The 20,509-nt window shown below is 48.9% G+C and overlaps 1 protein-coding gene across 1 annotated transcript; it reads right to left on the reverse strand.

The window, feature by feature from the left end:
• Positions 1-5,002: 5,002 nt before the first annotated feature.
• On the reverse strand, positions 5,003-6,876 carry LOC6599424. The gene has a single exon (XM_002024486.2). The coding sequence runs from the start codon at positions 6,765-6,767 to the stop codon at positions 5,106-5,108; it is 1,662 nt and encodes a 553-aa protein (XP_002024522.1). The 5' UTR covers positions 6,768-6,876; the 3' UTR covers positions 5,003-5,105.
• Positions 6,877-20,509: the final 13,633 nt, after the last annotated feature.

The raw sequence follows: 20,509 nt of genomic DNA on the forward strand, positions 1-20,509 counted from the left end.
AGTAGAGTACTGTGGACTATGCTGATAAGGTTCTGGCCACCTTCCGAAGGAATGTCCATGAGGTTAAGACTTAAAGGACTCTCTTGGACGATGCTGATGAGGTGCTGGTCACCTCTGGAGTCGGCTTACCGATCATCCATGGCCTCAAAACGAGTATTCTGTTTCTTTGAGTGCAAATACGAATAGTCTGTCCTTGGTCCTTGGTCCTTGGTCGTCCCAACCGGATGGACATTCACTCCGAATTCCTCTCGCCAAACTTCAGCGAATGGCGGGACGCCCTTTGTTGCGGGGCGACAAACCCGTAATGATCTTTGCGAAAACTTTCGAAATTCAGATTCAAATGTTTCGCAATCAAAACTTAAGAGACTTTTGCCTTAATTTTGTTGCCCAGCATTTCATTTTGTTTTTGACTTTGGCTTCGGTCATAAAACCAAGTTCAAAACGCGCGAAGACGGCGGATGGCGGGATGGTTGGGTTCGGGATGGGCTGGGATGGGCCGGGAATGGCCGGGGAGCATGGAATATGGCATGACCCGCTGCACTAATGTCACACTCTCACAGAGACTCAAGTGCAAGCGCACACACACACACATGTATACAGGGACGTATACAAATGGATTCAGGCAGTCTGCCAGACGACATCGTGGAGTATTTCTCAACTCAAGCAGCGCCAAATGCAAACAAACAAACAAAGTTAGCGCTTGCATATGTGTGCATGTATCTGTGTATCTATGTGTGTGCAAATGTAAAGCATAAGATAGACAATTACACTTCTGCCACTGCCACTGCGGCGCAGAGCGTGCGAGGGTGCAGCAGCAGAAACAGCATTTAGATAAACGCTAAAAGGTAAATGAACTTTATCAACCGAGCAAGAAACGAGGTGTACACACACACACACACACACACACACACACACACAAATACACAGATACACACAGATACATAACTGCAATTGCAACTCATTGTGTGCCCCCCCGCTCCGCCACCGTGTAGGTGTGCCCCTTTGGGGCAGGACGGGCAGGCATCCTTTTGCGTTTTTGGCTTATGAAATTGAATTGCTGCATCTGTATCTGAGTGTGTGTATCTGTGTGTGGTATTTCCAGATCTTTTGGGAACTTGTGGAGTGTTGAAAGCGTATATCTATACAATTTATAAATAATAAATCAACAGTCTACCTCCTACCCCAAGCACCCCATTATGTGGCATGCATTTTTCATTTTATTGTTTAAAGAAAAGCACAGGCCAGTCTTTAGGTGGAATCTTTTGGAATCTGTTGCTGTTTCTATCAAAAACCCTCCTCCAGGAGTGCCCTGCCCCGCCCCGCCCTGCCTAAAATTTGTACAAATTCTACTTCCTAAATATATAGAAATCTGCACATTCCATTCCACCCCAGAGACATCCATTATGTGTTCCATATACCCATATCCTTAAATGCATATCTTTTCCATTTTCAAGTTGACATTTCAGCTGCAAGCGAGTACGAGTAGGAGTAGCGAGTGGGAGTAACGAGTAGAAGTACAGGCGGCCAAAATGGTACAAAAATATATGCAAAAATTCAAAGAAAATAAAAAATAAAAGAGAGGAGCCCAGAGTGGAAGTGGAAGTGGAAATGGAAGTTGAACAAACGACAAACAGAGTGAAATGCAGATGCAGCTGGCAACAGATTTTCCCTCCGACTGCAGTAATAAATGATAAACAAGTGCAAGCTGGCCAAACGGGCGTGACTCTGGGCCTCAACGACTGGGTTTTTGATATTGAAAACTGCTGCTGCTGCTGCTGCTGCTCCTGCCACTCATGGTTCCACTCCTCTGTAATCCCTTCGTCCTGGTTCTGGTTCTGGTTCTGGTACTGTTTCTGGTGCAAAGCTAAGCAAATGTTGCCTCTCTTTGCTGCACATGTCCGTGTGTGTGTGTGTGTGTGTGTGTGTGTGTGTGTGTGTCTTTTCACACTTTTGCATTATTTATGCAGGGAACTAGGGTATCTGAGTGGGTATTTTCTATGGCTGAGAATCTCCAAAAGCGTGGTACAGTCAACGAAACGGACTACCCCTCCGGGGCTTCACAGCGAGACCCTACGCGGAGAACTGAGATCTTTGGCTCTGCTCTTGAGCGGTGGTAGATCCGGGGGATAGGTACCTCTCCTTTGAAGAGGGAGATCCAACCACGACCGAGACCCCCTTCAAGCGCAACATCCCCGTGTGCTGTGGTGGCATCCCAGGGCCCGTCGGTGCCTGGTACGTGCCATGAAAATGCAACGACAGCTGCTCCTGGAGCTGAAAATACATACTATATATGCATTTATTCCCTTTGCATATTGTAAATGCCTCATGCCTCGTGTCAAACTTCTAATTAACCCCGTAATTCATGCAACCACAGACGAGTCGAGTCGAGTCGAGTCGACTGCTTGCCATTATTGTTTGTTCGGCTCTGGGTAATTGTCGAGCAGAGCAGGGCAGAACAGAACAGAATAGTCAGCAGAATAAGTGGGAAACGTGAGCCGGCAAATAACCCACAAATTGATCCAATTTGTACGCAAAAAACAAAAGACAAATAAATATATCTACGAGCCATGTTTCAACGTAGAAAAAGATATAAGTGTGGGCTTTATCCTTTCGGTTTCAAGCAGTTTATTACGGTTTTATCCGTCAGCGCGTTCTCGCTGTCTTAAGCCACGTGCACCCCTCTCGCTCTTCCTTCCAGCGAGTAGCTTCTGCGCGAGCCCTCTCGCTCTTCCTTCCAGCGAGTAGCTTCTGCGCGAGCGAGTAGCTGCGCAACCGTGGCTTACTTTGTGCTTGCTGGAAATCACTATATGGCATACTTCATACAAAATGATTAATGCCATCAAATCAAGTCAGCTTTCGACTGAAGATTGAGCACCGATACCGAATCTTTAAATCTCAGAGGTAGCCACAAAGCGAAGGCCTTCCATTGTTTATGGTGTGTACAGCAAAATTCCTGTTGCCCTGCCCCTGAAAGTAGGCAACAAGTAGGCAAAATGGAGCACAAAATACACCCGCACTCGCTGAAGTTCAGCGTGTGTTCGAGACGAGAGGTCCAGAGTTCGAATACTGGCTGCGGCAGACGAAAGTCCTCAGAAATATTTTCTTTTTTCGTCTTTTTCTCACTGTTCAAACCTGTGTGTGTATATGAAACAGTGCAAGCCTCAACAAAATGTAGAATATTCACTCATCACTTTCTGGATACCGACCGAAATAAGCTGGGAACCTTGGACTTTTCATCTGCAAAAGCAATGGAAAGTCCATTGGGGCTCTCTCTCCCAGTGTGGCTTGGCAGTAGAGGGTGTAGCTGTTTAGTTTTCACTTTTCCACCCAGCATGAAAGTAAACAATGATGAAAAAAAGGCAAATAAATATTTAAATTGATTAAAATTTCATGAGGCAAGGCCACAGTAAAGTATGGGGCAAGTGCTGAGCAGAAATCACAATTAAAGCCGACTCTGTATATCGTAGTTTGCCAACAAAGTTGTATGGATTTCGGTAAAACTTGTGGCTCCGACTCCGACTCCGACTGAATGTCAATCTCGGGGGCTGCTGTCGTCGCAGCTGTCGCCTCAATGAAACATTCAATTGCAATTTATTTTGCGGCTGCAACGTAGACAACATCAACCGCAGCCAGCACTTAATACTCTGGCAGTTCAAACAACAGCAAAATCACAAGAAACAAGTCTGGGAAAACCCAACAAAGAAGAGTTCAAGAAAAGTCACACAAAACCGACATTGTTTTTTTGTTAAGGAAAAAACCTACCAAAAATATATGGAATATTTCTGGAAAAATTGATTGGAAATATATTTAATTTAAATATGTTCATATTTTTCTTTATTTCTTGTGGATATCCCATGACATCGCCAACCAATAAGTGGGCAAAAATTTGTGGAATATATCCAGATATTTTTACGACTGGCGGTCTACTGGACTGGAAGGGTAGCACAACTATTTTTTCCAGCCATACAGAAAAACTTGTCAAAGGCAACGGCCAAAAATGGGGAATTCGGGACACAAAAAAAAAAAAAAAATTCTGCCAATTTGTGTGCAATTTAAAGTGTCCAAAGGGGGTGGGGAGGGGAGGGGAGGGGGAGAGCCGGGAAGCGGTACATACATATCGTACTACTTCACGATATACACGAAAAAAGTTAGCAACTATTTAGCTCTGGGGCGGGGGGGGAGGGAAGGGGCTACAAAACTTGGCAGACACGGGACAAGGGACAAGGGACAAGGGACAGGGGACAGGGGACACAGATGAGCAGACCACAATGGACCTGACCGCCAGAGGGGCAGGGGCAGGGGCAGCCATAAAGCGTTCAACAGCAGTCACTGGGGAAAAGGATAAGGCGGATGCGGCGGGGCCGGGGCCGGGGCCGGGGGTAGGGGGCAAGTTTTTGAGGCAGCTTGTGCATTAACGCTGACCGAAAAATCTCTGCAGCTGAAGTTGAACTCTCTCCCTTTTTTTTTTTTGCGCTCTGCCCCAACAAAAAATTATTTCGCGGACAAAGCAGAGTCGCTCGTCGTCTTCCCTCCCCCTCTCCACCTCTCCCCCTCTCCCTTCTTGTTGTTGTAACAATAACGGCACATAACAAGTGGCAGGCGAGCGCATCGAGTTAGTTAGTTTGCCAGCAAGCCCCGTGCCCCATGCCGCATGCTTCATGCTACCCGCAACTCGGGAGATCCGACAATTCTGTGGTCTTGTTAGTCCAGGGGCTGGCTGGCTGGCTGGCTGGCTGGCTGGCTGGCTGGCTGGCAAGTTGGTTAAAAAGTTGTTGATGCAGTTACGCCCCACCCCTCCACCCCCCGCGCACCTCCTGCCCGAGCCCTGGACACAGGACATTTGTGCTAATGGCTGCCAACGACCTGTCAAGGGGGGGGGATGGGGGTGTTGCATACTCGCACGCCGCAGACGTAAGCGAAAAATTGCCACTCCAAACGAGAATAAAAGATGCGTTTTGGCCATGAAGTGGGGTTCGGGGAGAGGTGAGATTCCTGCAGAACATTGATATTTGAAATATTATTATTGGAAAAAAAAAACGATCAAATTTTGGTAATTAATATTGGGAATCCCCCTCAAGGGTACCATCCAATCTGCCAGTCTCGTGCTACAGCGACAGTTCGTGTTCCTCGACGAGCTCGTCCAGCAATTCCCCCACGACGTTCTCCTCCAGATCTTTCTGTGTCGGGGTCACCTCCTGCTGGGGCTGCAGGTCGGCTTGGAGCCGTAAGCCCGCCCCGTCTGGCTGCTGCTTGAGAGGTCCGTCCACCAGCGGTGGCTGTACCTTCTCCAGTACCACCACAGATGCCAGTGACGGTGTCTTACCCGATGACTTTGACTGCGACTCCTCGAGGACTGCCAGAGACGGCAGCCCCTCCGAGGGCTGAGCCAGCTGTGCCTCTGAGACCGAGGCCGAGACGGACCGAGACTTGACCTTCTCGATGAGTGCCTGCGACTTGACGGCCTTTACGAAATCATTGTCCAAATTGTACTTCTCAAAGTCCACGAAGCCAGACAGCAGCTCGTCCGCCATGGAGTCGATGATCTTTAGAGTGCCTTCAACTGATTCGTCGTCCAGATCGGCGTTGGACGGGGACTGGGCCTGGAGGGGGTCGTCGACGGCCACCGCCAAATTGTGGCTTGAAGTTGGGTCTTCTGTATACTTGGATTTGATAGAACCATTCCCCTCCTCAAGATCTGTGGCCTTTGGCGGCGTCTTCTGTTCCTCCTGAATCGTCAGCTTCAGATCGATGTCGGTCGTGAAATCGTTGGTCAGGAGCTTCATCTCGCGGTGGGTGAAGCGCATGTATTGCTCGTTCTCCCGCTGCATGGCCCGCTGCTCGTGCAGCAGGGGATCGGCCGAGGTGGGGATCAGCTGCTGCTTCACCTCCCGCTTGAGCTGCTTGACCTCCTTGGCCCTGACCTGCGACTCGGCGGAGACCAGTACCTGCAGCGGCGGGTGGGCCTGTGGGCAGAAGAACCACAGGTTGTACAGATGGGTGACCATGGGGCCGTGGAGCTGGGCATCCCAGGAGGTCTTCCACAGCAGCCCCATCACGGCCAGGCTGCTGGTCCAGCCCTCGTTGCGTTCTGCCAGGTCGACGTTTGTGCCGCGCTGACGGCCGCTCTCGAAGATCAGCATGCCAATGCACCGCTGGCTGCCGCAGGCGCCCAGCACCAGGGGCAGGCCCAGCGGCAGGCAGGCGGTCAGGTTGGGGCGCATCTCCAGCACGGCCACCGTCGGATGCTGCTCCAGGCAGTGGGCCAGGCAATTGGTGGCGTTCACGGCCATCTGGCAAACGGACAGGGGACAGCCGAAGGCCGTCCTCTGCAGCCGAACGACCCGCTCCTGGTGGGCGGCGCGGCTCATCAGCCGCTCGACACTCTTCCGCGTGGCCTCCTCCTCTCCGCCGCGCAGCGCCACATTCGCGGCCACGCTGCCGACGCGCATGTCGAGGTCCACGTAGAGCCGCCGCTGCTTCGCCCACAACACCTGGCTGGCCTGGTTGGCCTGCTTGGCCTGGTCCGCCAGGAGGCTGAGCCGCGTGTGCGAGACCACCACCTCGTCGGACAGATCCTCGTCGGAGGCACCGCCGTCCGTCGGCCCGGGCAGCCGCTGCTGCGAGATGATCGGCCTGGCGCCGGGCGCCCCCAGCGAGAACTCCGAATGGGAGTACCCCAGGCCCGCCGACTGGTGGACACCGCCCTCGTAGCTGCCCGAGGCGGTCTCCGTGTCGGAGGAGGAGCTCTTGGTGATGCTTCTGTTCATCGTTATGTGAGTATTTTCGTTTGTTTTCAATTTGGATGTTGTCGAATATAGAATTTGCTTAACAATGAATGAGCGATCTCGTTCCAATGGGGAATCCAAGACACATCTGTGTGCGTGTGTGTGGCACGAGAGGCAGAGACTACTACTCTGTGCCCCGGGCTTTCTGGGTTTTCTCCTAGAGATTGGTTTAATTTTGGACTGCTTTGATGGCTGGGATTCCTTGAGAAGTTGGCGCTGCTCTGAAACAATGCCTCAAACAGTTGTTGCATTTGCAATTTCCGGTATCGCACACACACACACACACGCACACGCACACAAGAAGGAAAATGTGTCAACCATAAGGCACAAAGCACAATAAAAACAAAACTCAAGCTCTCTCTCACTCCAAAGGCGCCGCCACCGCCGCGCAAAAAGGACTCCCCGACTCCGACTCCGACTCCGACTCCGGTCCAGTGCCAGGGTACAGTGCCAGCCAAAGCTGTATGCCCAGACGGCCCCTAATTGTATGTATCATTTTCAAACTACACTTTCGACACGCACTGTAGCCCTGCGCTTGGAGTCACGTGCATGCGCCATTTGTTTATGGCTTTCTCCTGGCTTTTACTTTGCTTTTACTTATTAGTTTGGCTTTCTCTACTCCACCAGCCTCTGCCTCTGCCTCTGCCTCTGCCCCCTCTGGCGTCTGCTCCTGTTTTTCCTGCAGTTTTACTGCAGTTTTTCCCCCCCCCCCCTGTTGTTGCTTTTGAGCTGCAATTGTCAGTCGACGAGAAAGGAGAGAGAAAGCAAAGGAAAGCAAAGGAAAGCCATAAAGCTCTTCACAATCCAAGATTTGTTGACATCTTAAAGCCCAGTCCTGTGCAGCCAGGACTTTAATTGAGTTCTCACAATTTGTGACATTCCGACAGTTATCCCCCACACAGAAATTCGTACCTTATGCGGATATTGGCTGGGCCTCTTACCTGAAAGCAAAAAGAGAAGGCATCATGAATGAGCTTGTTCCGAATAAGTTGGAGAAAAGATATGGCCATGATCTCGGGGCAAATATGAAGACAAATTAAGCCCAAATCGGGTGTGGGCCGGAGCTGTCTGAACACTCATTGCGAAAGGGTTAATTGAAGCAATTTTCAGTCAACTTGAGCTCAAGAGGGAGGCAGGAGGCTCCCCTCTCATCTGCAGTATAAAGTCCATAAACTTGCAAAATGGCGGCCACGCACAGGCACATACAGGGATACACAGACGGACGACACCCAGGCACCCAGTTGCATCCCTTTGCACCCGTTTGGAATTTCCATCTGCCTTCTGTCGGTGGCTCTGCCAGGGCCTCTGTCTCTGTCTGTGCCACTGCCACTGCCTGTGCCTCTGTCTCTGTCTCTGCCACTGCCACTGCCTGTGCCTCTACCTACTACTGTCTTAACAGCAACGACGTGTAAAACAATTGTGCCTCGCAGTTAATTTGTGTGCAACAACAGGACCTCCCTCCATGGGTGATACGGAATACTCCCGGCTGGGACACGACAATTGAAAAGGCAATGCGGCTGCAGTGTGCCAAAGTTGATACGAAATTAATGTTAATTGCGGCGCGAGTGGGGGCCATCTGTGGCGATGCAATTAACCGAAAATGCATTTAACAAGCTGAAAGAAGAGCTCAAGGAGCTGCTCCAGCCAGCGATGAGTCGACGAAAGAGTCTGGCGACAGGCAAGGAAATGATGGATGAGTGTCGTTTGAAAAGGGGATGCAGGCAATCGATAATGGCAATAAATCCATTTGAGATCTACCGAATGGAAAACCGAATTGAACGAGGTATCGCCGTTTCCACACGGGCCAGAAATGTGCCACAGAGGCAATCGATTAGTGGTGAAAACAAAGTACATGTCTTGCGCATGACACGAGCAAACAAATTGCATGTCTTGGGCATGACGGGCCTCAATATTCGTTGGCCTTTTGCGGTGTTTCTGGGCCAATCCCCAATTTCTCAATCATCGATCATCTTCATCGACCAATCAATCGAATTCACCTTTTCACCGGGCCCGATAAGTCCCTCTTAAGTCCTTTGCCATCCGCCATCCGCCTCCTTCCGATGCCATTCGATTCTTTTATATTCCCTTCCCTTGGCGCCCCGCCGTTGTTGATTTGCTTTGTTTTGCTAGCGAATTGAACAACTTTTCCAGCTGTCTGGCAGCTTTCGGCATTCCCATGACCCCCCCCACCCCCAGCACCACCACCAGCCCAGGCCCATCGTATCCCCTGCTCTGGCACTCTGTTCTGCTCGAGGCACGGTCCATGGCATTCTCCATGATGTGGCACAAATGGCAATGCGCTTAACGTGTTTCGTGTCTCGTGTCTCGTGTTCCGTGTTGCTGCTGTTGTCATGCATTGTGTGGCGCTGACACTGCAGCAATCGACAGCAGCAACAAAGCCCCATCGCTGGGTTGAAGGAGTGAAGACACCTTGGCCCACGCACTGACAATTTATAAAAGCCACAACAAATGTCTGAGGCTGTAAACTTTCCGTAAATCTTTGCAGCAATGTCTGCCAAAGGCAACGTGCAACGTGCCACCGTGCCACCGTGCCACCGTGCCACAGAAAAGGCAATGGCAAGACAAGGACGATGACGATGACGCTGTCGTCACGCGGATATGCCGGTACGACTCTGAAGGATTTTCATGGCTGGCAACATTTCTCTTTTGTTGTTGTTGTTGTTGTTGTTGTTGTTGCCGTGTTGCACACGTTCGCTGTTGCCGTCATCTTGTCAAAGCTCCAACACGTTTCCCGTGTCCCAGTCAAAATAATAACCTATCGACTGGTCGACTGGGCGAATGCTCTTTCAAGAATTTTCCAAAATTTTCACATATTTCTACACTTATTTTTTGCTTTTCCACATTTATTATATTGCTCGGAAAAGGGCCTCGGGCCCTCGGGGCTACACCCAAGCCCTGGCTGAGGGTATCCAGAGGCCGTCTTACCGGCGCCTGCTCTCCCAGTCCCACCCCCAGTCCCCGTCTCCCTCTCCGTCCCTGTCCCCAGCCATCAGCTGTTGTCCGTGGAGGCAGCTGGGGCTCCTCCATTGTTATTGTTGGTGCATTCTTTGCTTTCATTAGTCTAATCCAGACATGATCATGCATATATTGGTACCTGCCCCTCTGCCTGGAGGCCACTCCTGGTGGATGCTTAAGCGTTCATAACATTTTCATTTTTAATATACACAAACATGTGCATGTGCTGGGCCCAGGCTGCCTTGTTTTTAGTCCTTTTTGCATGGCAAACTTTTCTTTCCTTTTTTTGGTTTTTATGTAAATTCCATGGCTGTTGTTGTTTTACTGTTTCTGTTTGCCATTTGTGCACCTGTGTGCCAGTCCCATCCGAGGACTTTGCTATTCCCCTTAGAGCCTATCAACCATAAAGATTTCGTTTTCATGTCCCACAAACAACACAGGAAGGAGTCGAGGAGTCGAGGAGTCCAGCAGTCCAGGAGTCCAGGAGTCCTCCTCCTCCCCATCTAATCGAATCAAATTTCCTTTAAACATACTTTTCAGGTCACTTTTCAAGTTTCCCAGGCCCGAAAACACTTGACAATCTTTGGCTGGCCACAAAAGTTTCAATTGCCGGCTCAAACCAACAATTTTCAGCCTCAAAGTTCAAGGGGATGGCGGGCGGGGAGAAGCTGATGATCCAAAAATCAAATTGAACAAAACTTTTGCGAAACAAAAATGCTCTGTGATGTGAGGGGGGGGGGGGGGGGGGGGGGGGGGGGAGGACCTTCTTTCCATTTTGTGGCCATTGCAGATGGCTTGTGGTATAATCTGGGAAATTAATTGAAACCGAAGCATGTTGGGAAGCCATCAAATAGAAGAAGTAGCTACAGAGAGCCACACAGCACGGGAGAAGGCCAATGATTGATTAAACTAAGCCTTCTCTCAGAGAGGTGGGGGGGGCCTTCGTTGTGCATCGATTCGAATCGAATCGCCACAAAGCGAGTAGGGGGGGGCGAGTCGTCAAGTCAAGAGTCAAGACCAGTCATCATCAAATGAGATTAGACAGTCGGCCGGGAGATTAGACATTTCCATCGACGCGACAAGACGGATAGACGGTGGCATCTGTCATCGCCGTGTTGCTTGGGCGAGTGGTGTTTTCTGCTGTTCTTCGGGAGTACTTTTCTCCACGCAGCAGACAGTGTAGTAGCCATGAAACTGCATTCAGATACAAACAATATATTGAACCACTATTCTGTCGCTGTTGCCGTCGCTTCCTGAATCAAAGCAGATCGATAATAGCGAGAAAAAGACAACTTTCCGTCGAGAACTCGTCTCGAACACACGCTGAACTCCAGCGAGTGCATGTGAGCGATTTCGTTGCCTACTTTTAAGGGCAGGGGAACCTTGGGCTACCTCTGGGATGGAAAGATTCGCCTTGGATAATATTCAATGGGAAACCATTCGTAGTTCCCAATGCCAAGCCGCATATCAGTCTCGGCAGCGCTATTCAGAAATGCGAAATACTCGAAATAATTACAAGTAATCACAATAAACGGGCATAAAAAATGAAGCAGCCCCCAAAGAGGAGCCCGAAGATCCCGTGACGGTCATAAATATGATGATAATTAAGTGTGTCTCGCACATATACTCGCAATTTAGCCTTATTAACCCAAAAAATGACACAGATATTAATTTTCCACACACATACGGCCACACATGCACGCTCCCTGGGCCGCCCACTTCGTCCTGGCAGCCCCCGGCGACGCCTTGGCATAAAGCCTAAACGTAAACGAGTAAATTGGCAAATTTAAGCAGTAAACAACAGAAAGGGCCAACAAAACAGGGCCCAAACAACACAGGACCACCCCTCCACACCCTCCATCTGTCACTCTTTTTCCCACTTTCTCTCTCTCCCTCTGTGTGTGTGGGGGGGGAGGGGGGGGGGGGGCTCTGTGTGTTAAATAAAAAATGTCAAGATTCCATTGACAGCTGAGACTGTAACCGATTGTGGCCATGTGGCAAAAACAAAGACATAACCGTGCCACATAGGCGTGGCACATGGATTTTCAGTTTTGGTTGCATCTCTTGCAGCACCCTGCATCGAAGCGGGGCGCGAAACGGATCGAAAAGGCAGCAAATTGATGCGAATTATTCAGAGTCTTCACTGCCCTTCAGTCCTCTGCCCCCGCCAAAACCACCCAAACTTCAAACGGAATGAAAGAGAGTCCACAGCCGCGACGGAGTGTTTCAATATTCCTAATTTGGATGTCAATAATTTCGCACACCCCCTCAAACACATGTGGCTCCAAGTCTGCGGCCCCAGAAGCCATTAGAAAATAAATAGAATATACAAAAAAAAAGAGAAAGTCTGGGAGCCGGGGGGACCGTCGATTGAGGGGGGTACTTGTAACCAGAGAGCACCATGTGTGCGCGATAATAACGACATCAAATTAAAATATTGTAATTCGTTTTTATGTCTTTTCGCGTGTGATTTTTTCGCGTGTGTCCTGGTGTTGGTCGATTTAAAGGATACCCTTTAATTGCACATCATTGGGACGGATAAATACCAAAGTATTCGATGCTCTCCTGTAGCTCCTCTGCTTAAGGGGATCTATGATGGGATGGGATCAAAAATCCCCCGATATAATATCTTCCCGAATTGTATCGAATCTTCCATAGGATATCTGCTGGGTCGACTCCTGTTTTGGCCCCTTTGCCCCCGCCCTGGGTCCTCATATATTTATGGCCTAATATATTATATATTTATGTGTCTGTCATTTAATAAATTTTGCTGATAATGTCATAGACATCATCAGCGTAAAAATGACCTCCCCTTGCAGGCACCACCACCACCACCTCATAGATGGGGGCTGTGTGTGTTGTGGCTGGTGTTTTTGGTCAAAAAAGCGGGGGCATGCCCCCATGCGAGAGAAGTCAATTTTTATTGTTGTCTTTATTATTATAGATTTATGTTATCGGCTTTCCTTCTTGTTCTTTCTTTGCTTCGCAGCCTTTCCGGTCGCCTGCTTCTTTGAGGAATTCCGGGGGCATACGTTGCGTATGCTTAACGGGTATATAGGCCGGGCTAGAGGTCTCATAATTACAGGATCGAGAGCTGGAGAGAGAGAGCACTGTAATGTGTGGAAAACTAGGGACTCTTTTGGGTGCTTTAAGGCCCCTTCATTGACTTTGCATTGTAACATTTTGCAGCATTTTCCACCCATCATCGCTTCCATTTGCTGGTCTAAAATGTTTTGCTGACTCAGCCGCCCGGGACACTCGCAGGACCTCCCCCGAAACCTGACTCAGAGCTGTCAATGCTCTTGCCACACTGTGGTCCTTATTCCGCTTTTTTTCCCCATTTGCATATCACATTCACATCTCTTCTTTTTTGTGTGTGTGTGTGTGTTTTTTTCTTTGTTTTGTTCGGCTCTCTGTGCGTTCTCAAGTGGGATTCAATTCGATGCTCAAAAATTGCTGAAGAGCCTTCAAAATGCGAGCCATAAATAAGAAGAAAAAAAGATGAGAAAAGAAAATGCAAAAGCAATAAGGAAATGGAGGGAGGATGTACAAAGAGCTGCCGTTGCCTTTCTGTGGGCTCTGAATGCTTTTGTACTCGAATCGATTGTTGGCAATGAAGTCAATTACATAAACGATATAGAAAAAACTGAAGGAGAGGGAGAAAGGTGCAAGAATGACGCGTAAAAATTGGGAGCAAGATGTGGCAAAAAGATACACGGGAGATATGAAAGGAAGTTGATGGAAATATGTTCTCGCAGAGGAGAGAGGAGAAGAAATACCGAAAGAGACGGAATATATAGGAGAAAGGAAGATAAAAATGAAATAGTAGCGAGTAGACATAATGAACGAGTAGTCAAGGAGTAAGGAACGAGTAAGGAACGGGTAAAGAAGGAGTAGGGAACGAGTTAGGAACGAGTAAGGAACAAGTAAGGAACGAGTAAGGAACGAGTAAGGAACGAGTAAGGAACGAGTAAGGAACGAGTACGGAACGAGTTAGGAACGAGTTAGGAACGAGTAAGGAACGAATAAGGTATGAGTAAGGAACGAATAAGGTACGAGTAAGGAACGGGTAAAGAAGGAGTAGGGAACGAGTTAGGAACGAGTAAGGAACAAGTAAGGAACGAGTAAGGAACGAGTAATCAACGAGTAAGAAACGAGTAAGGAACGAGTTAGGAACGGGTAAGGAACGAGTAAGGAACGAATAAGAAACAAGTAAGGAACGAGTACGGAACGAGTAAGGAACGAATAAGGTATGAGTAAGGAACGAATAAGGTACGAGTAAGGAACGGGTAAAGAAGGAGTAGGGAACGAGTTAGGAACGAGTTAGGAACGAGTAAAGAACGAGTACGGAACGAGTTAGGAACGAGTCAGGAACGAGTAAGAAACGAGTTAGGAACGAGTCAGGAACGAGTAAGAAACGAGTTAGGAACGAGTAAGGAACGAATAAGGTACGAGTAAGGAACGGGTAAAGAAGGAGTAGGGAACGAGTAAGGAACGCGTAATAAACGAGTAATCAACGAGTAAGGAACGAGTAAGAATCGAGTAATCAACGAGTAAGGAACGAGTAAGAATCGAGTAATCAACGATTAAGGAACGAGTAAGAATCGAGTAATCAACGAGTAAGGAACGAGTAAGAATCGAGTAATCAACGAGTAAGGAACGAGAAACAGAAAAAAAGCAAGACCAACGAATAGCTTGAGCCTTTGAGCATTTCCCTCTCAATCAACCGATTCATTCGACACATGCCACGCCCCGCCTGCCCCACTCTGACCCTTTGTGCACCCCCTGGCCACCTTTGGCTGCCAATTTTCAACACCAGAGGTCGTCAAAGTGACGTGTCGTCTACCTACCATCATTCACAGTCCGTTCCGTTCCGTTCCGTTCCGACCCTTACCGTCCCGTTCCCTTGTTAACCATTTTCCCCGCCCATTTTCCCCATTTCCATAAGTACCTTGACTTCCTTGCTTTACATTTCTCCAACTCTTCGAGGTCCCCCTCTTTTGACTTTATTTTTCATTTTTATTTTTTTGTTGTTGGTTGTGTGAAACATTTAAAAGTCACTTAAGTGGAAATTAAAAAGAAATTATTCACTTTGGCACATTTCACAACATTTACACACACACACACACAGAGAGAGAGAGACAGAGAGACAGAGCATTTTCCCAGCTTTTCCTCAATTGGTTTTTTATTTTTTCAGATTTGTTTGTTTGCTGTAATTGTTGTGGTTTGCCTCATTATTTGTGTCTGGGCCAGAGGAACCGTACCCAAACGTACCCATCTCCCTCCACATTCCCCATTTTAATTGTGGTTCATTTCGTGTCCTTCGAGTCCTTGGGTCCCTTTGCTTGTGGCACACTTTGCCCACATTTGACCACAATATTTTTGTGGAATTGCTCGCAAATTGTTTATTGCTGACCTCAAAGCTATTCGGATATTATGGCCAACAGGAGGGACTCTGCTCTTGCCCCTGGCCCTTCCCCTGGCCCTGCCCCTGCCCCTGCCCGTAGCCCAATTTTAATTGCAGGCTGCGATTGAATTGAAGCCCAGGGATTTCAAGTTTAATGTATGAATACCAGAGAGGGTCTTGAGCTAAGGAAACCCAAGATCTGTTATGCGATTTGTGGGCTCCAAGGTGGGTGGCTCTAACGAGCAAATTAAAGGCTAATTTCGTTGGCTCTGATGGGCCTAGACCGTACGGTTATCTACAAGTGGCAGTTGATTAGGTATCCCGATACTTTTGGGCCACCTCAGGCCTTAGAAGCGACTCTTTAAAGGCAGTAAATGCGATCTCCAAAAGGGTTCCCTTGAGATTTCGTTGGGCAAAAAGCCCTTTGACCGAATCGGGCACAGTCGCAATATGTATCTGGGCCATGTTCAAAGAAACCAGATCATCATCGGCTTAATCATTGAAGGAGAAGGAATAGTTTTCCAAAGCGTATGCCCGTCTCATCCGAAAATTGAAACACAAAAGACAAGAGAAAAGAGAAAAGAGCAAAAAACGGTGGAAAAAGGGAAAGTAAATACTATGAAAAGAGGGAAAATTCAGCTTCGTTGACGTCGACGACCCATTGACCAAGTTACAAAATCCGAACCAAGCATCTCCCCAGCCTCGTGGCACATATACGACTGCCACTAGGATGGATGGTGCGACCAGATGTAGTACATGCCCGCATATGAGTTATGCAAAATGTATCTGTATCTGTAGCTGTGCTCCGCTACCCACATCACATTTTGGCGTATCCTTTGGCTGCGGAGGCGAGCACTTCAAATGCGGTTTGGGGCCGCGGAATCAAGCGCCAAGAGACCTCATAAAAAACGACTAACGTGACTCCCACTTACAGATACACCCACACCCACACGCACACACACACACACACACATTCGTATTGGAATGCGGTTTGATGCCACCACAGATACACTCAGAGAAACAGCGAACACACAGGCATTTTTAAGATATGAAAATGAAGAAAAATCTACATAAATGCAAAAATATTTCAACTAAATATAAAATATATTTATGTCCAATATGGACTATGTTTAGATTTGTTGTTACAATTTCCACCCTTTTCTCTGGGTGTACGAAAAGGTTTCAAAGTTTGACAGAAGAAGAGAAACCAAAACAGAAATATTTCGCTCCATTTTTGTCTGTGATTTTTTGTTCGCCCTTTTTTGCCAGGAATTGCATAACCTTCGCCACGTCACAGTGCCCCACAGGGCCCCCCCATGTGCCCCCCCCATGGTCCCTTTCTGTTTATCGAAGTACAGCACGAGCCAGCAGCTTCATTTGGTTACCCATTCGGAGCGGGAGTGCTGCCAACTGGATGGATATTGCTCTGGCTGAAACAACTAAAATGGCAGGAAGAATTGTACTTAAAATGGAACTGAAACTACGGGAAATGTGCACCAGAAACGAACAGCAGCAGCTGCAATTCGGAGGGGCAGGGCGGAGGGCAGGGCGGAGGGCAGGGCGGAGGGCAGGGCAGGGTTAACAAACTGCACAAATCCTTAGCCAGTCCTGGCCATATGCTGCAACTGAAGCACGCTCTGTGCCACAGGGATTGTGCCACAGACGACAAGTGCAGTCAGGAGTGGGAATCAGTCCGGGCAAAAACTTCATTAATCTAGTTACAAGTTCGCGCCGACAGTTCGCAATAATCAATCAATAGACGCACGGTGCGGCCGGGGAACTGGGAAGGATATCGCTGGTGCCAGGACTCCTAAGCGGTCTCAGCCACGACTGAGTGCAGCACGCTGGCCCGGGGAAAACATTACGGCATGGCATGGCCTTGAGGGGAGCACATGGAAGGGCGTTTGGGTTTAATTTTAAATTTATTTTTTTTCGATTGGAACACAAGTCGAATTGGAAACGTTTTTTTTGGGGGGGTGGAGGAGATTATAATAGGGTTTCCTCTCCGCTCTGATCATCATCGGTCTTCGGAGCAACGGAATCTCCCGGCACAGCCTCCTGCTCTGGCGCCTCGGGGCGCTCCTCTGGGACGACAGCCGCCGGCGGAGAGTGTCCGCCACAACCACAGCCGCAACCACAGCCGGCCATCTTCTTCTTTTGACGATTCAGCGCCCGGACCTCGGGATGCCCGAAACAGTGCTCGCACTCGTCGTCCGTGTCGGAGGAGCTCTCGCCGAAGGGATGCGGCTTGCGGTAGATGCAACAGCACTTGGACTTGCGACGATTCATTTTCTCGTTGTCGACCACACTCTCGTGGAAGCGGACATGTCGTGGCAAGGGGGAGCAGCCGGTGCCGGTGCTGGTGCTGGTGGTGGTGCTGATGGTGGGCGATGCCGGACGCCGCAAAACGAATCGCAACGTGGGCATCGGCATCGTCATCGTCATCGAGTGAATGCTCTGATTAATGGTCGACGAGATCGAAGAGCCACCACCGGCGATGCTGAATGGCCTTGTGCTCCCCTCCACCGGCGTCTGGATGGCTGCTGGATAGGTGCCGCTGCCGCTGCCGCTGCCGCCCGTGACGGCCACTTCCGGGCCACCATTCGCAGCCATCAGCTTCAGCTTCATCGAAGTCGGTTCGGGATCAGGACCAGGCTCCTTTTCGCTGTTCTCTTGCGGATTCATTCGTGTCAATTTTTGTGTGTATAATTATTCCGAAATGTTATTAGTTTCAGTTGGTTTTTAACTGGAAAGAAAGTCTAGCGCTTCGAAAATACGACCGCATGGATTGGACTGTATGATGCTTATGAAATATTTGACAAGATTTTCGAGACCTGCTGGGATTGAACTTAATTGTTTAAGCCCGACCAGAGGCGATGCAGCATCAAGTGGCCAGCAGAAGGCTGTTCCCGCGCGGATTCCAGGCAAAACGCAGCCCTGTGCCCGCCCAACCGACCGAGGGGCACTGCCGCATGACGGGCGGCGCATAAAATCGATTTGTTATCCGTTTCTATCGATCCTGCCATCTTTTGAGATCACTTTCCCGTGATCGATCCCTGAAATGCTGTAAGTTTGCTGACCTTTCCCTCTCCCCACTCCCCACTCCCACCCCGCCCTCTTTCTCCTTTTCTCTGTCGCGTCTGCAGGCCCTCTGCAGCCGCAGTCATTTTGGCTGCCAAAACTTGCGCACGATTTACGTCAATTGGACAAGCGCCAGGACACGCCTTAGCCCCGCAGTGCCCACGCCCCAGCCGGCACCCGGCACACCCATTTAACCCCCAGCCTCCCTCCCACTGTGGGTAGGGAGGGGGGAGGGCCTTCTCTATGTTTACCTAAAATGCAATTCTCCTTTGCGCGGTGCAGTTTTGCATTTATTATTGAGAGAGACTGTCGGGGGGGTGTGTGTGTGTGTGTGTGTGTGTGGGAAAAGCCATTTTCCATTTTACTTTACCACTTTTGCCTTTGAAAATCGCACGAAAAAGAATTCTCCCTCTATATATATATATATATATTTGTACATGTATATGCTATATTTTTTTTTATTTTTATTTACGCATGGCAAATAAATGTTGAAAATAATATGATGGTTGGGACTTGGGGGCTGGGTGCCACATGGGGTTAAGGAACTTTTTGCCCGTTTCGGTTTCGTCTTCGTGCTCCTCCTTTTTTGGCTGTCGCTCTGGCCGCCATGTCTGCGTTTATCTGGCATTAGAAGCAGGAAAAATTATGTTTGCAGTTTGGACCACAGGCGGTCGGAATGGATGGGTGGTGGATGGTCTGTCTGCTCTGCTCTGCTCTGCTCTGCACAAGATAATAAAAAAGAGAAGCCGCAGCGTCGCACCAGGCCCAGGGCCCAAGCCAACGACCCTGAATGAAAAATTATGCTCAATGCTGTTTGAATAGTTCAGAGAGAGAGAGAGAGAGGGGGGGGGCCTCCCCTCTGGCTGGTCGTTCGGTTCAAGAGCAAAGCTCAGATAGCCCTGGCCCTGGCCCTGCCTCCTTTCGGTGACAAATGTGTCGCCGGGCAGGCAAATGTAACTTTAATTGATCGATAACTTTCGACCAACGGGCGATAAATAAGCCAAGCCAAGGCTGCGCTGCCCCGAGTTATCGATGACGGGGGTATTCCCCACCATTATGCACCGTTTAGGGCCCGCCCGGTCCGTTCCATTTGTTTCCATCTTGATGTGAGTGAAGCCCATCGAAGCCCCTACCCTTCCATGGTAGTCTCTCAACTATTCTCCGGTATTCCATTCACAGAACACTGAACTTCAATTGAAGATGAGTTATGGGCGGACATTGTTATTATTTCAATCCATTTTGTCATCTCTTACATTGCCATTCACCTGCCATTCATTTTCATTCGTTTCTGGATGAATTTACATTCGGATCTTCGAAAATTAACAAGTTTTGGTATATTTTAATCTTTAATGCCAGCTCTATTTTAGGGAGACTTTTGACCTTTTTCATAGAGAAATACACACCAATTTTTGAATTGAGTATTCGGTACAAAACACCATAAACATAATTGTGATAAGAAAGAAAAGAATTTTAAATAAATATAAAATATAATTCATATATTTCTCTGAGAGCAAAATGTGTCTGAGGGTCGAGGAACGTGCGCTTCTGTTACTCTTCTCCCACGCTGTTCCATTCCATTGCGTTCCGTTTCACTAGTTATTACCAAGGAGGAACGTGCACTATTGGTTCTCTGATCGCACGCTGTTCCATTCCATTGCGTTCCGTTCCACTAGTTATTACCGAATAGATCAGGGATTGTCTATGAGACAGACACGCCTCCTATAAGTTTTCCTCCTATAAGTTTTCTCAGTGTCAAGGCACGTGCTTTTCTGCCTGTCTGTTCCATTCCACTGCGTTCCGCTCCACTAGTTCGGATCAATCCAACGGTGGCAGGGATAGACACCCCGTTTAGGATCACCTAAGACTATTTGCAGGCCATTGGACTAAACGCTTTGCGGTTGCTCTTCGCGCACTTAACGGGCAAATAAAAGTGTACGTTTAGGGGTAGGAGAAAGGGGCTGTGGATGGGGATGGGGATGGGGATGGGAATGGGGGGATGGGGATGACAAGACATGTCCAAAGCAAATCCGAAAACCCCCTGATGAGCCTGTGGCCATAACTTTCTTTCGGTGCCATTGAAATGAAATCTAAAATTCATTACGCATTTTATGCGTCAAAAGGAGATTGGGAGATGGGCACAGAACTCGACACGTAATGAGGCGCGTGCCCCATGCCCAGGAGTGGGGTTTTTGGGCGGTGGGCTGGGCGCGGACGGGCCAAATGGCATTTATGTCCCAATGGAGACACGCACAACGCGACG

This window comes from Drosophila persimilis, unplaced genomic scaffold (assembly GCF_003286085.1).
Source record: "Drosophila persimilis strain 14011-0111.01,24,50 unplaced genomic scaffold, DperRS2 tig00000663-arrow-arrow-pilon, whole genome shotgun sequence".
Classification (NCBI taxonomy): domain Eukaryota; kingdom Metazoa; phylum Arthropoda; class Insecta; order Diptera; family Drosophilidae; genus Drosophila; species Drosophila persimilis.

What these genes read in the sequence shown, in the direction of transcription:
- LOC6599424 (XM_002024486.2), bottom strand. Translation starts at nt 6,767, where the DNA reads ATGAACAGAAGCATCACCAAGAGCTCCTCCTCCGACACGGAGACCGCC.